The following is a 19,242-nucleotide window of genomic DNA, read 5'->3' on the forward strand; positions in this document are numbered from 1 at the left end:
GTGTCTCAGGTGGGGCTGGAGCCGGCCTGGGAGGTCCCGGGGCTGCCCGGGGGGGGCTTAGGGCTGATCCCAGCCTTGGAGGTGCCGGGGGGGATCCCAGGGCCGGGGTGGGGTGGGCTCCATCCCTACTCCCCCATCCCTCTGTGTGCCTCCATCCATCCATCCATCCATCCATCCATCCATGCATCTCTCCATCCATCCCTCCCTCCCTCCATGGCATCCATCCATCCATCCATCCATGCATCTATCCATCCATCCATCCATCCCTCCCTCCATGGCATCCATCCGTCCATTCATCCATGCATGCATCTCTCCATCCATCCATCCATCCATCCATCCATCCATGCATCCATCCATCCCTCCCTCCCTCCATGGTATCCGTCCATCCATCCATCTATCCATGCATCTATCCATCCATCCATCCCTCCTTCCCTCCATGGCATCCATCCCTCCATCCATCCATGCATGCATCCATCCATCCATCCATCCATCCATCCATCCATCCATCCATCCATCCCTCCCTCCCTCCCTCCCTCCCTCCATGGCATCCATCCATCCATCCATGCATGCATGCATCTCTCCATCCCTCCCTCCATCCCTCCCTCCCTCCATGCATCCGTTCCTCCATCCCTGCCTCTGACTCCCGCAGGAAGTTCGAGCTCTACACCATGGAGTGGAACCTGAAGGAGGACCTGCGGGACTGCATGGTGGCGGCTGCCCCGTATGGAGGGCCCATAGGTGGGTCCTGCCCCCAAGGACCCCACACTGGGACCCGGGGCTGGCTCTGCCCTGGGGTCAGGACAGGCTCATGGGGCCTCTCCTGTCCCCGTCCCCCCCAGCTCTGCTCAAGAACCACGCTCGGAAGGAGAAGGCCCCCGGCGCCCGCCCGCTGCTGGAGATCTTCTCCGCCTCGGGGCTGCTCCTGGCCAGCATCCCGGTGAGCTGGGAGCGTGGGGCAGCCCCTGCCCAGGGGGCTCAGTGCAGGCACCGGAGGGCCCGGGGCTGCGTTAGGGCTGGGTGCCACAGGGGTCACCCCTCCCTGTGCCCATGGGGAAGCTGCCGATGCGCCCCGAGCAGTGGCTCCATGCGGCTCCTGCGCCCCTGGAAGCTGCGGAGAAGCCCTCGGACGTGGTGCAAGGAGGGAGCTGGGGGGAGAAGGAGGCTCCTGGGGGGGGGATATGAACCCTGGCATTGGAGCATCCTCCCTGTGCCATTGGCCAGGGCTGGGCTGGACACGGCAATGAGGGCACGGAGGGACAGGGGGGCTGCGGAGCCGAGGGGCATCAGACCCATGGGCACCCAGGCCTGGCTCCCGGCTTCACACGTGTGTGTCTGTGCTGGGCTCCCCCGTGGCCCGCAGTGGAAGAGCGGGCGGCTGGTGCAGCTGGGCTGGACGGCCGGCGAGGACCTGCTGTGCATCCAGGAGGACGGCACCGTGCTCATCTACAACCTCTTCTGCGAGTTCAAGCGCCACTTCAGCATGGGCAACGTGAGCGGGGGGCACAGGAGGGCGCGCACGGGGGGGAGCCTGGGGCTGTCCCTGCACGAGGGATGAGCTGCATCCAGCCCTTGTCACCGTTAAGACGCAGCCCCGCAGCGCTGCGCCTGCTCCTCCGGGCTCTTCCGTGCCCAGCACCGCGGTGCTGAGCCCCGTGTGTCCGCCCCGGCGCAGGAGGTGCTGCAGAACCACGTGCTGGAGGCCAAGGTGTTCCACAGCGAGTTCGGCACCGGCGTGGCCATCCTGACCGGCAGCCACCGCTTCTCCCTGGCCACCAACATCGAGGACCTGAAGCTGCGCCGGATGCCCGAGGTGCCCGGTGCGTCCCTGCCCTGCTGCCCAGCCCCGGCCGGGCCCGGCGGCCGCGGCCCTGACGCTGGTGCCTGCAGGGCTGCAGAAGCCTCCATCCTGCTGGGCGGTGCTGGCCCAGGACAGGGTCACCATCGTGCTGCTGGCGCTGGGGCAGGACCTCTACCTCCTGGACAACACCTCCTGCTCCGTGGTGGTGAGCACGGGCTCCGTGGCTCGAGCAGGGTGGGAAGGGAGCCGCAGTGATGGGTGCGCAGCACCCCGCACCCCGGAGCGTGCCCCCGGGTTAACCCCCCCTCGCCTTGCAGACCCCCCCTGGGATGAGCCCCTCGGCCGGTGCCTACCTGCACATGGCCGTGTCCTTCAACCACCGGTGCCTGGCGCTCCTCACCGACACCGGCTACATCTGGATGGGGCTGGCGTCGCTCAAGGTGAGCGCACATCCGGATGGGGCTGACCCTGTTTGAGGTGGGCACATCTGGATGGGGCTGGTATCACTGAGGTGAGCGCACATCTGGATGGGGCTGGTATCACTGAGGTGAGCACACATCTGGATGGGGCTGGCCTCGCTGGAGGGGGGCGCACATCTGGATGGGGCTGACCCTGTTTGAGGTGGGCACATCTGGATGGGGCTGGTATCACTGAGGTGAGCGCACATCTGGATGGGGCTGGTATCACTGAAGTGAGCGCACATCTGGATGGGGCTGGTATCACTGAGGTGAGCGCACATCTGGATGGGGCTGGTATCACTGAGGTGAGTGCACATCTGGATGGGGCTGGTATCACTGAGGTGAGAGCACATCTGGATGGGGCTGGTATCACTGAGGTGAGCGCACATCTGGATGGGGCTGGTATCACTGAGGTGGGCACACATCTGGATGGGGCTGGCCCTGTTCGAGGTGAGCACACATCTGGATGGGGCTGGCCCCGTTCAAGGTGGGCACACATCTGGATGTGGCTGGCCTCGCTGGAGGTGGGCACACATCTGGATGGGGCTGGTCTCGCTGGAGGTGGGCACACATCTGGATGGGGCTGGTCTCGCTGGAGGTGGGCACACATCTGGATGGGGCTGGTCTCGCTGGAGGTGGGCACACATCTGGATGGGGCTGGCCTCGCTGGAGGTGGGCACACATCTGGATGGGGCTGGTCTCGCTGGAGGTGAGCACACATCTGGATGGGGCTGGCCTCGCTGGAGGTGGGCACACATCTGGATGGGGCTGGTCTCGCTGGAGGTGAGCACACATCTGGATGGGGCTGGCCTCGCTGGAGGTGGGCACACATCTGGATGGGGCTGGTCTCGCTGGAGGTGGGCACACATCTGGATGGGGCTGGCCTCGCTGGAGGTGGGCACACATCTGGATGGGGCTGGTCTCGCTGGAGGTGGGCACACATCTGGATGGGGCTGGCCTCGCTGGAGGTGGGCACACATCTGGATGGGGCTGGCCTCGCTGGAGGTGGGCACACATCTGGATGGGGCTGGCCTCGCTGGAGGTGGGCGCACATCTGGATGGGGCTGGCCCTGTTCGAGGTGGGCACACATCTGGATGGGGCTGGTCTCGCTGGAGGTGGGCACACATCTGGATGGGGCTGGCCTCGCTGGAGGTGGGCATGTCCTTCCCCTGTCACCCAAGTGGGACATCACCTCAGCAAGCCGAGCGATGGGTTAGAGGGCCGCAGGACTTCGGTGTGCCCCGGGGGCTGGGGGATGTGACCCCCCCCAGAAGAGGCCGTTCAGAGCTGCAGTGCCCTCCCTTCAGACATAACCATCATAATTCCATGGAATGCCCCCAGTTCCCGTTCCTCGGGGGTCACTTGGGCAGCTCAGGCTGTGGCCCAGGCGCTGGGCATTGGGGCAGGGCTCCCTGGGGTGGTTTGGGCAGGAATCCCCTCGCTCATTCCATCCTGGATGGGAATCCCTCAGTGCAGGACACCGGGCTGTGTGCTTGGTGTTTAATACCCCCCTTCCCCACCTCCTCTGCCTCTGTCCCCCCCTTCTCCCCCCCTTGACTCCGTGTTTCTGGTCCTAGGAGAAGCTCTGCGAGTTCCACTGCAGCATCCGCTCCCCTCCCAAGCAGATGGTTTGGTGAGCGCTGCCCCTGGGCCCAGCCCCCTGGGGGTGCCCTGAGCCCCGTGCCCACCCCAGGGCACGTGGGAGCCTCCGGTGCCCCCCCCCCAGGTGTGGGGGCTGAGCCCTGGGTCCCCATCAGGTGCATGCGGCCCCGGAGCCGGCAGCGCGCGGTGGTGGTGGCCTGGGACCGGCAGCTCTTGGTGGCTGGGAGCTCCAGCGAGTGCATCCAGTATCCTTTGGGAAGCGGGGGGCCTGAAGGGGCTGCAGGAAAGCTGGAGAGGGGCTTGGGACAAGGGAGGTAGGGCCAGGCCAAGGGGAATGGCTTTAACCTGCCAGAGGTTGAGGAGACTGAGATGAGCTCTTAGGCAGAAGCTCTTCCCTGGGAGGGTGCTGAGGCGCTGGCACAGGGTGCCCAGAGAAGCTGTGGCTGCCCCATCCCTGGCAGTGCTCAAGGCCAGGTTGGACACAGGCTTGGAGCAAGCTGCTCCAGTGGAAGGGGTTGGGGTTGGGGCTGGAGGAGCTTTGAGGTCCCTTCCAACCCAAACCATTACGTGGTTCTGTGGCTGATGTGGGGCAGAGGGACGCAGCCCCTGGCTTCCCGTGAGCCCTTAGCAGGGAGCTCAGGTTTGTCCTGGATGAGGACTCCTTCCTGGTGCCCGAGCTGGACGGGGTCCGGATCTTGTCCCGCAGCTCCCACGAGTTCCTGCAGGAGATCCCAGGTGGGTTGAGCCCGCGGCTCCCCCCAGCCCCATCGCCGTGGGGTTCCGTGCCTCCGGGGTGGTTTCAGCCCTGTCTCCGCAGAGGCCAGCCAGGAGATCTTCAGGATCGCCTCCATGGCGCCGGGGGCTCTGCTGCTGGAGGCGCAGAAGGAGTATGAGGTACGTGCAGCACTGCGGTGCCCCTGCCCCACAGGGATGGGGTCGGGGTCCCTGCGGGCTCCCGGAGCTCCCGTTCCCTGCAGAAGGAGAGCCAGAAGGCGGACGAGTACCTGCGGGAGATCAAGGACCAGCAGCTGCTACCGGAGGCCGTGAGCCAATGCATCGAGGCCGCGGGCCACGAGCACGAGCCCGACACCCAGAAGTCGCTGCTGCGGGTGCGTGGGGCGCTGCGGGTGAAGGCGCCTGCCCCCCATGCGGCCCCGGCCCCACGGCCCTGCTCCCACAGGCAGCCTCCTTCGGGAAGTGCTTCCTCGACAAGTTCCCCCCGGAGAGCTTCGTGCGGATGTGCCAGGACCTGCGGGTGCTCAACGCCATCCGGGACTACCAGATCGGCATCCCCCTCACCTTCACCCAGTATCCTCCGTGGGCAGGGGGGCGGCATCACCCTGGGGTGGGGAGGGGGGTGCTCCCTGCGCTTGGTGGAGTTTGAGGTCAAAGACAGCCCTTGACGGTGCCCACAGATACAAGAGGCTCACCATTGAGGTGCTGCTGGACAGGTGAGGGTCCCTGGAGCTGGGGATGGCAGCCCCGAGCTGAGGCGCTGTCTTTCTGCACGACGGTTCCCATCCCCATGGCTCCCATCCCATGCCTGGGGCTCCCCAACTCCATGGTCCCCATCCCCATGGTCCCCATGCCTGTGGTTCCCCATCTCTGGGGTCCACATCCCTGTGTTCTCTATCTCTGTGGTTCCCCATCCCCATGGCTCCCCATCCCCATGGTCCCCATCCCCGTGGTCCCCATCCGTGTGGTTCTCCATCCCCATGGTCCCCATCCCTGTGGTTCTCCATCCTCATGGTCCCCATCCCTATGGTTCTCCATCCCCATGGTCCCCATCCCTGTGGTTCTCCATCCCCATGGTCCCCATCCCTGTGGTTCTCCATCCCCACGGTCTCCATCCCCGTGGCTCCCGTTTCCCTGGTCCCCACCTCCCTGGCTTTAGTCTCTGCTCACTCCAGCCCCCCCCCAGGGCCGCCCAACACCCCAGACCCCCATGGTCCGTGCCCTGACCCCCGTTGCCCCCCAGGCTGGTGCTGCGGCGGCTCTACCCGCTGGCCATCCGGATGTGCGAGTACCTGCGCCTCTCCGAGATCCAGGGCGTGAGCCGCATCCTGGCGCACTGGGCCTGCTACAAGGTACGGGGGGGGTTCGGGGGGGTCTCTCGGCGCCGGGGGGTGCCGGGGCCCATCCTGCTCCCCGCAGGTGCAGCAGAAGGACAAGTCGGACGAGGAGGTGGCGCAGGCCATCAACCACAAGCTGGGGGACACCCCCGGCATCTCCTACTCCGAGATCGCCGCCCGCGCCTACGACTGCGGCCGCACGGAGCTGGCCATCAAGGTGTGGGGACGGGGGGGGCACTGGGGGGGCACCGGGGCCGTGGCTGGGCGCTGACCCCCCCTTCCTGTGCCTGGCAGCTGCTGGAGTACGAGCCCCGCTCCGGGGAGCAGGTCCCACTGCTGCTCAAGATGAAGAGGAGCAAACTGGCGCTGAGCAAGGCCATCGAGAGCGGGGACACGGACCTGGGTGGGGGCACTGGGGGGGATTTGGTGGCTGTGAGGGTGGATTTGGGGGCTGGGAGCTGGTGATGGGTTTAGGGTCTGTGGGGGGATAGAGATGGGGTTTGGGGGCCCGGGTTGGATGTGGGGGCTGGGGGGGGGGGGACTGGGAGCCAGTGATGGGTTTGGGGGCTGGAGGGGAATGGAGGTGGGGTTTGGGGGCCAGGGTTGGATTTGGGGGCTGGAGGGGGGTGGGAGCTGGTGATGGGTTTGGGGGCTGTGGGGGGATAGAGATGGGGTTTGGGGACCAGGGTTGGATGTGGTGGCTGGGGGGGGGGTGGGATCTGGTGATGGGTTTGGGGGCTCAGAGGGGGATGTAGGGGATGGAGAGGGGTTTGGGGGCCAAGGGGTTTTGGGGGTCTGTGGGGGGGATTTGATAGGTGGCAGTTTTGGGGGCTGGGGGGTGATTTGGGGGCTGTGATGGATTTGGGGGCCATGGGGAGGGGGTTGGGGTTGGGGGACCCCCTTTGTGGCTTTGCTCCCTGTGGGCTGGGGTGGCCGGAGGGGCTGGGGCACAGACCCATGTGTGTCCCCCCTCCTTGCCCCAGTCTACACCGTGGTGCTGCACCTCAAGAACGAGCTGAACCGCGGCACCTTCTTCATGACGCTGCAGAACCAGCCCGTGGCGCTGAGCCTGTACCGCCAGGTGAGCGGCTCCCACCCTGTGGCCCCCCCATCCGCTGCCCCCCCTGACCCCCCCATTGCCCCCAGTTCTGCAAGCACCAGGAGCGGGACACGCTCAAGGACCTCTACAACCAGGACGACAGCCACCAGGAGCTGGGCAACTTCCACGTCCACGCCAGCTACGGAGAGAAGGTCCCAGCGGGGGGGCAGGAGGAGAGGGGAGGAAGGGGCTGGGGAGGGGGGGTTCATGCCTTGTGGGTGCTGGGTGCTCACAACGGGGGGTGCTGGGTGTGCAAGGAGCTCCCCAGCGTGTGCCCTGTGCCCGTTGTCCCGCTGGGGCTCTGCTGGCAGAGCTCAGGAGCCCACCCCTGCTTAGGCAGCACCCAGCTCTGGGGGGCTCCGTGGGTGCTGCAGTGGATGCTGCAGCGGGTCCTGCAGCGGGTGCTGCAGTGGGTCCTGCAGTGGATGCTGCAGTGCATCCTGCAGTGGGCGCTGCAGTGGGTCCTGCAGTGGATGCTGCAGTGGGTGCTGCAGCGCGTGCTGCAGTGGGTGCCGCAGTGGGTGCCACAGTGGGTCCTGCAGCGGGTGCTGCAGCGGGCGCTGCACTGGGTGCTGCACTGGGTGCTGCACTGGGTGCTGCAGTGGGTGAAGGGGCCGCTGTGCTCCGTCCCCAGCGCATCGAGGGGCGCGTGGGGGCCCTGCAGAGCGCCCTGGATGAGTTCTACAAAGCCAAGAACGAGTTTGCAGCCAAGGTGAGGGGTGCTGGGGGGGGGTGGCCACGGGCCCCTGCCCCATGGGCAGTGTTGGGGGTCCCTCCGAGCCCTGCTCCGTGCCCAGGCCACCGAGGAGCAGGTGAAGCTGCTGCGGCTCCAGCGGCACCTGCAGGAGGAGCTGGACAAGCCCTACGTGGACCTCTCGCTGCACGACACCGTCTCCAACCTCATCCTGGACGGGCAGCACAAGCGCGCCGAGCAGCTCTACCGCGAGTTCAAGATCCCCGACAAGAGGTGGGGGTCCCGGGGGGCAGCCCCAGGGCTGGAGCCGAGCGGCGGGGCTGGGTTTCACCCCTGTCCCCCAGGTACTGGTGGCTGAAGATCAGCGCCTTGGCCACCCGCGGCGACTGGGAGGAGATGGAGAAGTTCTCCAAGAGCAAGAAGTCGCCCATCGGGTACCTGGTGAGGGCTCCTCCTGCTGCCCTGCCCCATGGCGGCTGTGCTGTGGGGCTGGGGGGGGGCTGTGCCATCTCCATCCCCCCCATCCCCGGTCCTCTCCTCCCCAGCCCTTCGTGGAGATCGCGGTCAAGCACCACAACCGCTACGAGGCCAAGAAGTACGCGCCCCGCGTGCCCCCCGAGCAGCGCGTCAGGGCCTTCGTCCTCGTGGGGTGCGTGTGGGGGGGACACGGGGTGCTTGGGGGGTGTGGGGCAGGGTTGGAACCCGCTGGAGCAGTGGGGATGGGGATGGTGAGGGGAAGCAAGGGGTGGATGAGACCCCCGCGGAGCACATGGGGGGTGTGGGGCTGGGGCCTCCAGGCTGTGGGGCTGCCCCCCCCACTCTCCCCACAGCCCCCGTGTCCCCACAGGGACCTGGAGCAGGCGGCCGACGCTGCCATCGAGCACAAGAACGAGAGCGAGATGAACTTCGTCCTGTCCAAGTGCTCGGCCAGCACCGACGCTGCCGTGGCCGAGAAACTGAACCGGGCCCGGGCCCAGCTCCTCAAGAAGTGACCCCCACTTGGGGGGCAGGGGGGGGTCCAGCCCCTCTCCTACCCCTGGGGCCACTCCAGGCTGCTCCCATCCTTCCCCTGCCTGCGGGGAGCCCCGGGATGAGGGGTCCATGCCCTGCAGCAGCACTGGGGTCCCCCTGGCAGCCTCCCGGCCATGGTCACTGCGGGACCATGGGGGGGTCCCCCCCTTCTCGCTGTGTGACCCCCTCCCTTCTTGTACAATAAAGAGGAGAGCTCGCGGCCTGGCTCCTGCTGAGGAATGAGGGGTACCCCATGGGCACCCCCAGTGAGGCGCTGCAGAGTTGGGGGGGGGGATTAGGACACCCCCATTGATGTGGCACAGGGTTGGGGAGGTCTGTAGGGCATTTATGGGGGGCACTGGGGTCTGGGGAGGGCAGCCAGGGTCCTGGAGCAGGCCCTGGGCTGTCTGGAAGGTGGGATGGTCCCAATGGAGGTGGGATGTCCCCAATGGAGGTGGGATGTCCCCATGAAGCTGGGATGTCCCCAGTGAAGGTGGGATGTCCCCATGAAGCTGGGATGTCCCCATGAAGCTGGGATGTCCCCAATGAAGCTGGGATGTCCCCAGTGAAGCTGGGATGTCCCCAATGGAGGTGGGATGTCCCCATGAAGCTGGGATGTCCCCAGTGAAGGTGGGATGTCCCCATGAAGCTGGGATGTCCCCATGAAGCTGGGATGTCCCCAGTGAAGCTGGGATGTCCCCAATGAAGCTGGGATGTCCCCAGTGAAGCTGGGATGTTCCCAATGAAGCTGGGATGTCCCCATGAAGCTGGGATGTCCCCAGTGAAGCTGGGATGTCCCCCGTGAAGCTGGGATGTCCCCAATGGAGGTGGGATGTCCCCATGAAGCTGGGATGTCCCCAGTGAAGCTGGGATGTTCCCAATGGAGGTGGGATGTTCCCAATGAAGCTGGGATGTCCCCAGTGAAGCTGGGATGTCCCCATGAAGCTGGGATGTCCCCAGTGAAGCTGGGATGTCCCCAGTGAAGCTGGGATGTTCCCAATGAAGCTGGGATGTCCCCATGAAGCTGGGATGTTCCCAATGAAGCTGGGATGTCCCCAGTGAAGCTGGGATGTTCCCAATGAAGCTGGGATGTCCCCATGAAGCTGGGATGTCCCCATGAAGCTGGGATGTCCCCAGTGAAGCTGGGATGTTCCCAATGGAGGTGGGATGTCCCCAGTGAAGCTGGGATGTCCCCAGTGAAGCTGGGATGTCCCCAATGGAGGTGGGATGTCCCCAGTGAAGCTGGGATGTCCCCATGAAGCTGGGATGTCCCCCATGAAGCTGGGATGTCCCCAGTGAAGCTGGGATGTCCCCCATGAAGCTGGGATGTCCCCCATGAAGCTGGGATGTTCCCAATGAAGCTGGGATGTCCCCCATGAAGCTGGGATGTTCCCAATGAAGCTGGGATGTCCCCAGTGAAGCTGGGATGTCCCCCATGAAGCTGGGATGTTCCCAATGAAGCTGGGATGTCCCCCATGAAGCTGGGATGTTCCCAGTGAAGCTGGGATGTTCCCAATGAAGCCGGGATGTCCCCATGAAGCTGGGATGTCCCCATGAAGCTGGGATGTCCCCAGTGAAGCTGGGATGTCCCCCGTGAAGCTGGGATGTTCCCAATGAAGCTGGGATGTCCCCCATGAAGCTGGGATGTCCCCATGAAGCTGGGATGTCCCCAATGAAGCTGGGATGTCCCCATGAAGCTGGGATGTCCCCAAGGGACCCTGCAGGGATGACGGGGGCGGTCTCTAGGACCCCGCGGCGCCTCTTTCTGGGCTCGCTCCGCCCGCCCGTCCGCCAGGGGGCGCCTCCCTCCCGCCCCGCTGTGGTCCGGCCGCGCCGGTGCCGCGGTGCATTGTGGGACGCAGAAATGGCGGCGCTGGGAGCGGGGCGGGCGGCGGCAGCGGTGAGGGCCGGGGCCGGGGGTGGCCGGGGGGGGCTTCGGGGGCCCGGAGGTGTCGGTGCCTCACCCCCCCCCCCCCGCTTCCCCCCAGGGGCTCCTGCGGGCCCAGAGCCTCGGGGCGTGGAGGGGGCTCCGCGTGCCCCCCGCGCTGCAGCAGATCCCGCAGGCCAAGGTGAGAGCGGGGCACGGGGGGGGCCGGGCGCGGCTGCGGGGAAAGGCCTCGTCCGGGGGCTGGAGCTGCCTCCTGCGGGCCGGAACCGGGAATGACCCGGGGGGGAACAGGGAATGACCCGGGGGGAACCGGGAATGACCCTGGGGGGAACCGGGAGTGACCCGGGGGGGAACCGGGAATGACCCGGGGGGGACCGGGAATGACCCGGGGGGAACCGGGAATGACCCTGGGGGGAACCGGGAGTGACCCGGGGGGGAACCGGGAATGACCCGGGGGGGACCGGGAATGACCCGGGGGGAACCGGGAATGACCCGGGGGGGAACCGGGAATGACCCGGGGGGAACCGGGAGTGACCCTGGGGGGAACCGGGAATGACCCGGGGGGAACCGGGAATGACCCTGGGGGGAACAGGGAATGACCCTGGGGGGGAACCGGGAATGACCCGGGGGGAACCGGGAGTGACCCTGGGGGGGAACCGGGAATGACCCTGGGGGGAACCGGGAATGACCCTGGGGGGAACCGGGAATGACCCGGGGGGGAACAGGGAATGACCCTGGGGGGAACCGGGAATGACCCGGGGGGAACCGGGAATGACCCTGGGGGGAACCGGGAATGACCCTGGGGGGAACCGGGAATGACCCTGGGGGGAACCGGGAATGACCCTGAGGGGAACCGGGAATGACCCGGGGGGAAGAGGGAATGAAGAGGGGGTAAAGAGGGAATAAAAAGGGAATAGCACAGGGAATAATGCAGGGAATAAACAGGGAAAAACGTAGGGAATAACGCAGGGAATAACGCAGGGAATAAACGGAATAACGTTGGGAGTAAAGCAGGGAATAACATCGGGAATAAATGGAATAATGCAGGGAGTAAACGGAATAACGCAGTGAATAATGCAGGGAATAAACAGGGAAAAATGTAGGGAATAATGCCGGGAATAATATAGGGAATAATGCAGGGAGTAAACCGGGAATAACGCAGGGAATAACCAAGGAATAGCCCAGGGAATAGCGTAGGGAATAAGCGGAATAATGCCGGGAATAACGCAGGGAATTTCTGGGTACTTTTAGGGACAAGGTAAGGCAAGGGCGAGCGGTGCAGCGCGTGCACTGGGCGGACGCTGGGGGCAGGAACACGGCTGGGGGGGGGGGGCCGCGTTGTTCGCTATGGGGCCGAAGCAGCAGGGTGCTGGGTGCTGGGTCCTGCCTGTCACAGCCGCTGACAGGCTCCTGGCAGGGAGCGGTTCCGGTGACATCGGAGAGGCCGAGGGGAAGGGCTCAGCCCGGGGCTGTTCTTTTGCCCTTGAGGCCGGGCCTGGGCCAGGGCTCCCCCTGCAGATGCTCCCCTGCCCCTGCCGCTGTCAGTGCTGCTGGCAGCCCGGCTTCTGCTCCCGAGCTCCACTCGGAGGCCCCAGAAGTGACCAGGGCAGGCTCTGCTCCTGCTCTGCCCCCCACGGTCACCCTTTGCTTGCTCTCGCTGTCACTGGGTGCTGCTGGTTCACACCTTCCCTCGGCAGGTTAAGCTGTAGGGGGGCAGGCTTGTCTCCGTAACCCCAGAGGCCAGGTCTGGGGATCCCGTGCCCAGCTGTTTGCTGGGAATTACAGGCTAAGGGAGGCTAAAAGAGGCCGTGTCAAACAGGAGGCAGCTGCAGCCCCGGTTTGGAGGTAGAAAGGGGCTCCGAGCCTGGTGTTGGGCTCAGGACTGAGACAAAGCACGGTCAGCAGGAGCTGTGGGGTGATGGAACAGGAGGCTCACACGGGGGGGCTCAGGAGGTCCCAGTGAGAGGGGCAGGCAATGGGGGACACTCGAGGGCACAGAGGGAAGGGGCTGAGCTGGGAACACTGCAGGGAAAGGTCTCCATGGTGGGGGTGTTGGGAGGGGCTGCACGGTGGAGGTCACTGCTGGCGCTGCAGTGGGGCTGTGTCAGCAGGAGCTGTGCCGTGGGGCAGCTGCTCCTCATGCTCTGTGTGCCCCCCCCATCGCTGCCCACGGGCCAGGCCCTGCCCTGGGGCAGCAGTGGGTCCGAGCCTGTTTTCCTCTCCGTGCAGTCAGAACAAGCCAAGGCCGAGGGCACGTTCCAGGTGACCATGCTGCCGGGTGATGGCGTGGGCCCCGAGCTCATGCACGCGGTCAAGGAGGTGTTCAAGGTAAAGCCCTGCCCTCGGCTCATCTCCCCTCGGGCAGGTTAAAGCCATTCCCCTTGGCCTGTCCCTACATCCCTTGTCCCCAGCCCCTCTCCAGCTTTCCTGCAGCCCCTTCAGGCACTGGAGCTGCTCTCAGGTCTCCCCTTCAGGAGCCTTCTCTTGTCCAGGCTGCCCCAGCCCAGCTCTCTCAGCCTGGCTCCAGAGCAGAGCTGCTCCAGCCCTCGCAGCATCTCCATGGCCTCCTCTGGCCTGGCTCCAGCCTGTGCCAGCTCCAGTGGGGGCCCCCAGGGCTCCAGTTCCAGTGAGGAGCAGGAGTGTGGGTCGGAGGTGACGAAGCAGCAGTGCTCAGTGTCCCTGCGCTCCCGGTCCTGCACCTCCTGCCCCACGTCCCTCTCCTCCCAGGCCAGCTCAGGGCTCCCCATCCCCTCCCCTCTCGCCCCAGCAGCGGGGTCCCTGCGGGAGGTGGCTGCAGGTCCCTGCCGTGTCCTGGGCACTGATCCTGTCCCCGTGTCTGCTCCCAGGCCGCCAGCGTCCCGGTGGTGTTCGATGAGCACCACCTGAGCGAGGTGCAGAACATGGCCTCGGAGGAGAAGCTGGACGAGGTCATCGACTCCATGAAGGAGAGCAAAGTGGCGCTCATAGGTGAGGACAGGCGGGGGGGCTGCCTGTGCCCTGCCTGCACCCGGCACCCTGCCTGCACCCTGCCTGTACCCAGCACCCTGCCTGCACCCAGCGCCCTGCCTGCACCCAGCACCCTGCCAGCACCCAGCACCCTGCCTGCACCCTGCCAGCACCCAGCACCCTGCCAGCACCCAGCACCCTGCCTGCACCCAGCACCCTGCCAGCACCCAGCACCCTGCCAGCACCCAGCACCCTGCCTGCACCCAGCACCCTGCCTGCACCCAGCACCCTGCCTGCACCCAGCACGGCAAAGACCGCTGGGTGCTCCCGGAGGGTGGGAATTGCCATGGTCAGGCCGCAGGAGGGAAGCGTGCTGGCTCTGGTGCGCTCCGTGCTCCGGGCTCTCACTCCTGTCGTCCCGCAGGGAAGATCCACACCCCCATGGAGTACAAGGGGGAGCTGGCGTCCTACGACATGAGGCTCAGGTGAGCTCCGGGGCTGCAGAGCCATCCTGCTGGGTCCTGGGGCTGGGCCACTGGGGAGTCCGTGTGTTACTGGGAAGGGAAGGTCCCAAGGGATTGTCTGGGCAGGAGCTGCCTCAGCTCAGCGTGGTCCTGCAGGGTAGAAGGATGATGGATGGATGGATGGATGGATGGATGGAGGGATGGATGGATGGATGGATGATGGATGGATGGATGGATGATGGATGATGGATGGATGATGGATGATGGATGGATGGATGGATGATGGATGGATGGATGGATGGATGGATGATGGATGGATGGATGGATGGATGGATGGATGGATGATGGATGGATGATGGATGGATGGATGGATGGATGGATGGATGGATGGATGGATGATGGATGGATGGATGGATGATTGATGGATGGATGGATGGATGATGGATGGATGATGGATGGATGGATGGATGGATGGATGGATGATGGATGGATGATGGATGGATGGATGGATGGATGGATGATGGATGGATGATGGATGGATGGATGGATGGATGGATGATGGATGGATGGATGATGGATGATGGATGGATGGATGATGGATGGATGATGGATGGATGATGGATGGATGGATGATGGATGGATGGATGGATGGATGGATGATGGGTGGATGATGGATGGATGATGGATGGATGGGTGGATGGATGGATGGATGATGGATGATGGATGGATGATGGATGGATGGGTGGATGGATGATGGATGGATGGATGGATGATGGATGGATGATGGATGGATGGATGGAGGGATGGATGGATGATGGATGGATCAATCCAGCCTTCTACTGCCTAAATTAACCAGGAGAGGGGCTTTGGGCAAGGGCTCTAGGGATGGGATGAGGAGTTTGGGCTTGCAACTGTCCGAGGGAGGGGTTGAATGGGATATGAGGAAGTTCTTCCCCCTGAGGGTGCTGGGACGCTGGAAGGGGTTACCCAGGGGAGCTGTGCCCCCCCCAGGCGCAAGCTGGACCTCTTTGCCAACGTCGTGCACGTGAAGAGCCTGCCCGGGTACCAGACGCGCCACAACAACCTGGACCTGGTCATCATCCGGGAGCAGACGGAGGGCGAGTACAGCGCCCTGGAGCACGAGGTACAGGAGCCCCAGCGGGGGGGCACAGGGCCCTGCCTGTGACGGGGGTGGCACCAGAGCAGCTGTGGCTGCCCCATCCCTGGCAGTGCTCAAGGCCAGGTTGGACACAGGGGCTTGGAGCAAGCTGCTCCAGTGGAAGGGGTCCCTGCCCATGGCAGGGGTTGGAGCTGGAGGAGCTTTAAGGTCCCTTCACCCCAACCCGTTCCATGGCTCTGGGTGACTTCCCTCTCTGCTGGGACCCCCACCAGAGCTGTGGGGCAGGGCAGGGCAGGGTGGCAGCGCTGCACCAGGGCACCGAGGGGTTAGGGGAGCACTTGGGGGTGTGGATACCGTGACCCAGCGGGGCTGAGTGCAGGGAGGGGGGGGCACAGGAGAGGGGCCCGCGGAGGAGGCTCCGTGCTCCCCGTGCCCTCCCCTGCAGAGCGTGCGGGGCGTCATCGAGTGCCTGAAGATCATCACCCGCGCCAAGTCCCAGCGCATCGCCAAGTTCGCCTTCGACTACGCCACCAAGAAAGGGCGCTCCAAGGTGACGGCCGTGCACAAGGCCAACATCATGTGAGTGCTCCCTTGGCTCCCGCGGCCTTACCCCTGGCCCCCGTTCCAGCGTGGAAAACCCATCCCCGGGGCTGCTGCCCCACTGCGGTGGGATGCGGGTGCTGCAGCCCCTCCGCTGTCCCCCGGCAGGAAGCTGGGCGATGGCCTCTTCCTGCAGTGCTGCAAGGAGGTGGCCGAGCTCTACCCCAAGATCAAGTTCGACACCATCATCATCGACAACTGCTGCATGCAGGTGAGGGGCAGGGCCAGGGGCCGCTCTGCGTCCACTGCAGTCGCACACCCGGCTCCGGAGCTGCTGCACTCGGCTCCCTGTGCTGCAGTTCTCACTTGGCCGTGGCCTGGGAGGGGGTTTGGGTTCTGCTGCTCCGGCGCCGCAGGGATGGGAGCAGGATCCTGGGGCAGGGCCCGTGCCCATCGCGCCCCGAGGGCTCCCCCATGGCGCCGTTCCCCCGCAGCTGGTGCAGAACCCGTACCAGTTCGATGTCCTGGTCATGCCCAACCTCTACGGCAACATCGTGGACAACCTGGCTGCGGGGCTGGTGGGCGGCGCCGGCGTCGTGCCCGGCGAGAGCTACAGCGCCGAGTACGCCGTGTTCGAGATGGTGAGGCCGCGGCACCGGGGGGCGAGGATGGGGGGGGGGTCAGGAGGGGTCCCTCACCGTGGCCTCCATCCGCAGGGCGCCCGGCACCCGTTCGCCCAGGCCGTGGGCAGGAACATCGCCAACCCCACGGCGATGCTGCTGTCGGCCACCAACATGCTGCGGCACCTCAAGTGCGTACGGGGCGGCGGGGGGAGCAGTGGGGCAGCAGCGGGGCAGCAGCGGGGCAGCAGTGGGGCAGCAGCGGGGCAGCAGCGGGGCAGCAGTGGGGCAGCAGCGGGGCAGCAGCGGGGCTCACCCCGGTTCTCCCCCTCTCCCCAGCCTGGAATTCCACTCCAACCTCATCTCGGACGCGGTGAAGAAGGTGATCAAAGGCGGCAAAGTGAGTGCTGGGCTCGGTGGGCGAGCGGCCACGGAGCGAGGCTGGAATCGCTCCAGCTCAGCCATCTGTGTGCCCGTGTCCGTGTCCATGTCACCGTGTCCTTGTGTCCATATCCGTGTGCCCGTGTCCGTGTCCATGTCACCGTGTCCTTGTGTCCATATCCGTGTGCCCGTGTCCGTGTCCATGTCACCGTGTCCTTGTGTCCATACCCGTGTGCCCATGTCCGTGTCCTTGTCACCGTGTCCATGTCACCGTGTCCTTGTGTCCATATCCGTGTGCCCATGTCCGTGTCCTTGTCACCGTGTCCATGTCACCGTGTCCTTGTGTGCATATCCGTGTGCCCGTGTCCGTGTCCATGTCACTGTGTCCTTGTGTCCATATCCGTGTGCCCGTGTCCATGTCACCGTGTCCATGTCACCGTGTCCTTGTGTGCATATCCGTGTGCCCGTGTCCTTGTCCATGTCACCGTGTCCTTGTGTCCGTGTCCTTGTGTGCATATCCGTGTGCCCGTGTCCATGTCACCGTGTCCTTGTGTCCATATCCGTGTGCCCGTGTCCGTGTCCATGTCACCGTGTCCTTGTGTCCATATCCATGTGCCTGTGTCCGTGTCCATGTCACCGTGTCCTTGTGTGCATATCCGTGTGCCTGTGTCTGTGTCCATGTCACCGTGTCCATGTCACCATGTCCTTGTGTCCATATCCGTGTGCCTGTGTCCATGTCTGTGTCCATGTCACCGTGTCCATATCCATGTGCCTGTGTCCATTTCACCGTGTCCATATCCGTGTGCCTGTGTCCATGTCCGTGTCCATGTCACCCTGTCCTTGTGTCCATATCAATGTGCCTGTGTCCATGTCCGTGTCACCGTGTCCATATCCATGTGTCTGTGTCCGTGTCCATGTCACTGTGTCCATATCCTTGTGTCCATGTCCTTGTGCCCGTGTCCATATCCCTGTGTCCATACCCACGTCCCCCTGTCCATGTCCCTGTGGCTTGGCTCTGGTGCAGGCAGGGCCGGGTGCTCAGGGGCAGCTGCTCCTCACCTCTCCCCCCCCATTCCCCCCATTCACCATCCCACTCCCCCTATTCACCGTCCCACTCCCCCCATTCACCGTCCCACTGCCCCATTCACCGTCCCACTGCCCCCATTCACCGTCCCACTGCCCCTATTCACTGTCCCACTGCCTCATTCACCATCCCACTGCCCCATTCACCGTCCCACTGCCCCATTCACCATCCCACTGCCCCCATTCACCGTCCCATTCCCCGTCTCTCCCCTTCCTGTTGGATTCCAGGTTCGGACGCGGGACCTGGGCGGTTACTCCACAACTTCCGACTTCGTCAAGTCTGTGATTGACAGCCTGCACCCCCACTATGGTGCATAGGAGCGCCCCACTGCCCCCCATTGCCCCCCCCCCCGGGACCCACAGCAGCACCCCACAGCGCACAGCACATCCCTGTCCATGTCCTGCGCCCCACAGCACATCCCGCACAGCTCCTCCTGCCCACAGCTCCCGTGCCCCCCCCAGCAGGAGGGGGGCGGTGGTGGCAGCTTCCTTGTACTGTGGGGCTGCTGGGGTGAGGGGCAGCACCCCAGGGACCCCCCCAAGGCCGCAGGGACCACCCAAGGACCGCGGTTGCTGTGGGTGCCTCCCCCAGCACCAGCTCCAGCACGAACTGGGACCAGGGGGCACAGAGCGAGGTCCCCCCCTTCCAGCACATTCCCATGGGAGCCGGGGGGGAAGGGGCTGCCCTGTCCCCCCCAGCCCGTTCTGGGGTTTGCCTGGGAGCAGCCCCATGAGCTGCAGAGATTCCACTGGAGCCAAGGGGCAGGAGCCGGAGCTTGCCCCACATGGGGCAACGGGACCATGGTGGCTCAGCCCTGCACGTGTGTGTGCATGTATGTACATGTGTATACATGTGTGTAACGTGTTTGTGTGTGCAAGAGCATCCGGGCCGTGCGCTTGCTGCTGCGCTGTGCGCTCGTGTCTGCAAATAAAGGGTCCAAAGCTTCCCCCAGCTCTGCCTGTGGCTGCTGCTCCCCGAGGCCAGGCATGGTTGGGGGGCAGAAGTGGGGCTGGCAGCAGGCACAGGGGGTTCAGCACAGCTGCCAGCCCCTCACCGGGCCCTTGAGCCTGCTGGGGCTGTGAGAGCAGGGAAGAGCCCCCCCATCCACAACAGCCCCCTCTGGAGCAGGGGCTGGGGCAGCCCATGGGGCTGAGGCCCCAGTGCCAGCACTCAGCCCCAGCTGGAGCCCCCGAAGCAGCTGCCATGGGGCCGGGTGCCCCTTCAGCTCCCTGCCCGCAGCCCCCTAACGCTGCCCTCTCCTTGCAGGTGCGCACAGCGGACATGGGGGGCTACGCCACGTCCCACGATTTCACCCAAGCCGTGATCGGGGCCCTGGAAGCGTAGGGGCTGCCCCCCCTCCTCATCCTCCCCCTCCCGTGCCCACGTCCTCTCCTATTTATGGCTTCCCTCCAATAAACGTGGGCTCTGCAGCACCAGGGGTGGCCCCGTCCTTGCCCGGGGACG

The 19,242-nt window shown here is 65.1% G+C and overlaps 2 protein-coding genes across 3 annotated transcripts; both read left to right on the plus strand.

The window, feature by feature from the left end:
* Nucleotides 1-611: 611 nt before the first annotated feature.
* On the plus strand, nt 612-8,815 carry VPS16 (VPS16 core subunit of CORVET and HOPS complexes; the record flags this gene model as incomplete). The annotated part of the gene is made up of 23 exons (XM_062635547.1): nt 612-738; nt 840-937; nt 1,361-1,489; nt 1,673-1,817; nt 1,888-2,003; nt 2,116-2,238; nt 3,835-3,890; nt 4,015-4,104; nt 4,500-4,594; nt 4,677-4,753; nt 4,837-4,968; nt 5,040-5,167; nt 5,275-5,310; nt 5,838-5,946; nt 6,014-6,148; nt 6,226-6,334; nt 6,915-7,012; nt 7,078-7,182; nt 7,665-7,742; nt 7,828-7,997; nt 8,069-8,165; nt 8,270-8,373; nt 8,572-8,815. Coding segments are annotated over 23 exons (2,502 nt in total), but the record flags the coding sequence as incomplete, so codon positions are not given.
* A 1,753-nt stretch (nt 8,816-10,568) lies between these two features.
* IDH3B (isocitrate dehydrogenase (NAD(+)) 3 non-catalytic subunit beta) lies at nt 10,569-19,211 on the plus strand. 2 transcript variants are annotated; one of them, XM_062635553.1, is made up of 12 exons: nt 10,569-10,635; nt 10,724-10,804; nt 12,853-12,951; nt 13,470-13,590; nt 13,994-14,054; nt 15,045-15,177; nt 15,599-15,732; nt 15,862-15,964; nt 16,188-16,334; nt 16,410-16,504; nt 16,653-16,713; nt 19,045-19,211. In XM_062635553.1, exons 1-12 carry the CDS (start codon nt 10,600-10,602, stop codon nt 19,120-19,122), a joined length of 1,149 nt encoding a protein of 382 aa, XP_062491537.1. In that variant the 5' UTR covers nt 10,569-10,599; the 3' UTR covers nt 19,123-19,211. The 2 variants fall into 2 exon arrangements, with proteins under 2 accessions (XP_062491537.1, XP_062491536.1); XM_062635552.1 differs by lacking the exon at nt 19,045-19,211 and adding an exon at nt 18,006-18,159.
* The last annotated feature ends 31 nt before the right edge of the window (nt 19,212-19,242 follow it).

This window comes from Pezoporus occidentalis, unplaced genomic scaffold (assembly GCF_034315485.1).
Source record: "Pezoporus occidentalis ecotype Australia unplaced genomic scaffold, CSIRO_AGI_Poc_V1 ctg459, whole genome shotgun sequence".
NCBI lineage: Eukaryota > Metazoa > Chordata > Aves > Psittaciformes > Psittacidae > Pezoporus > Pezoporus occidentalis.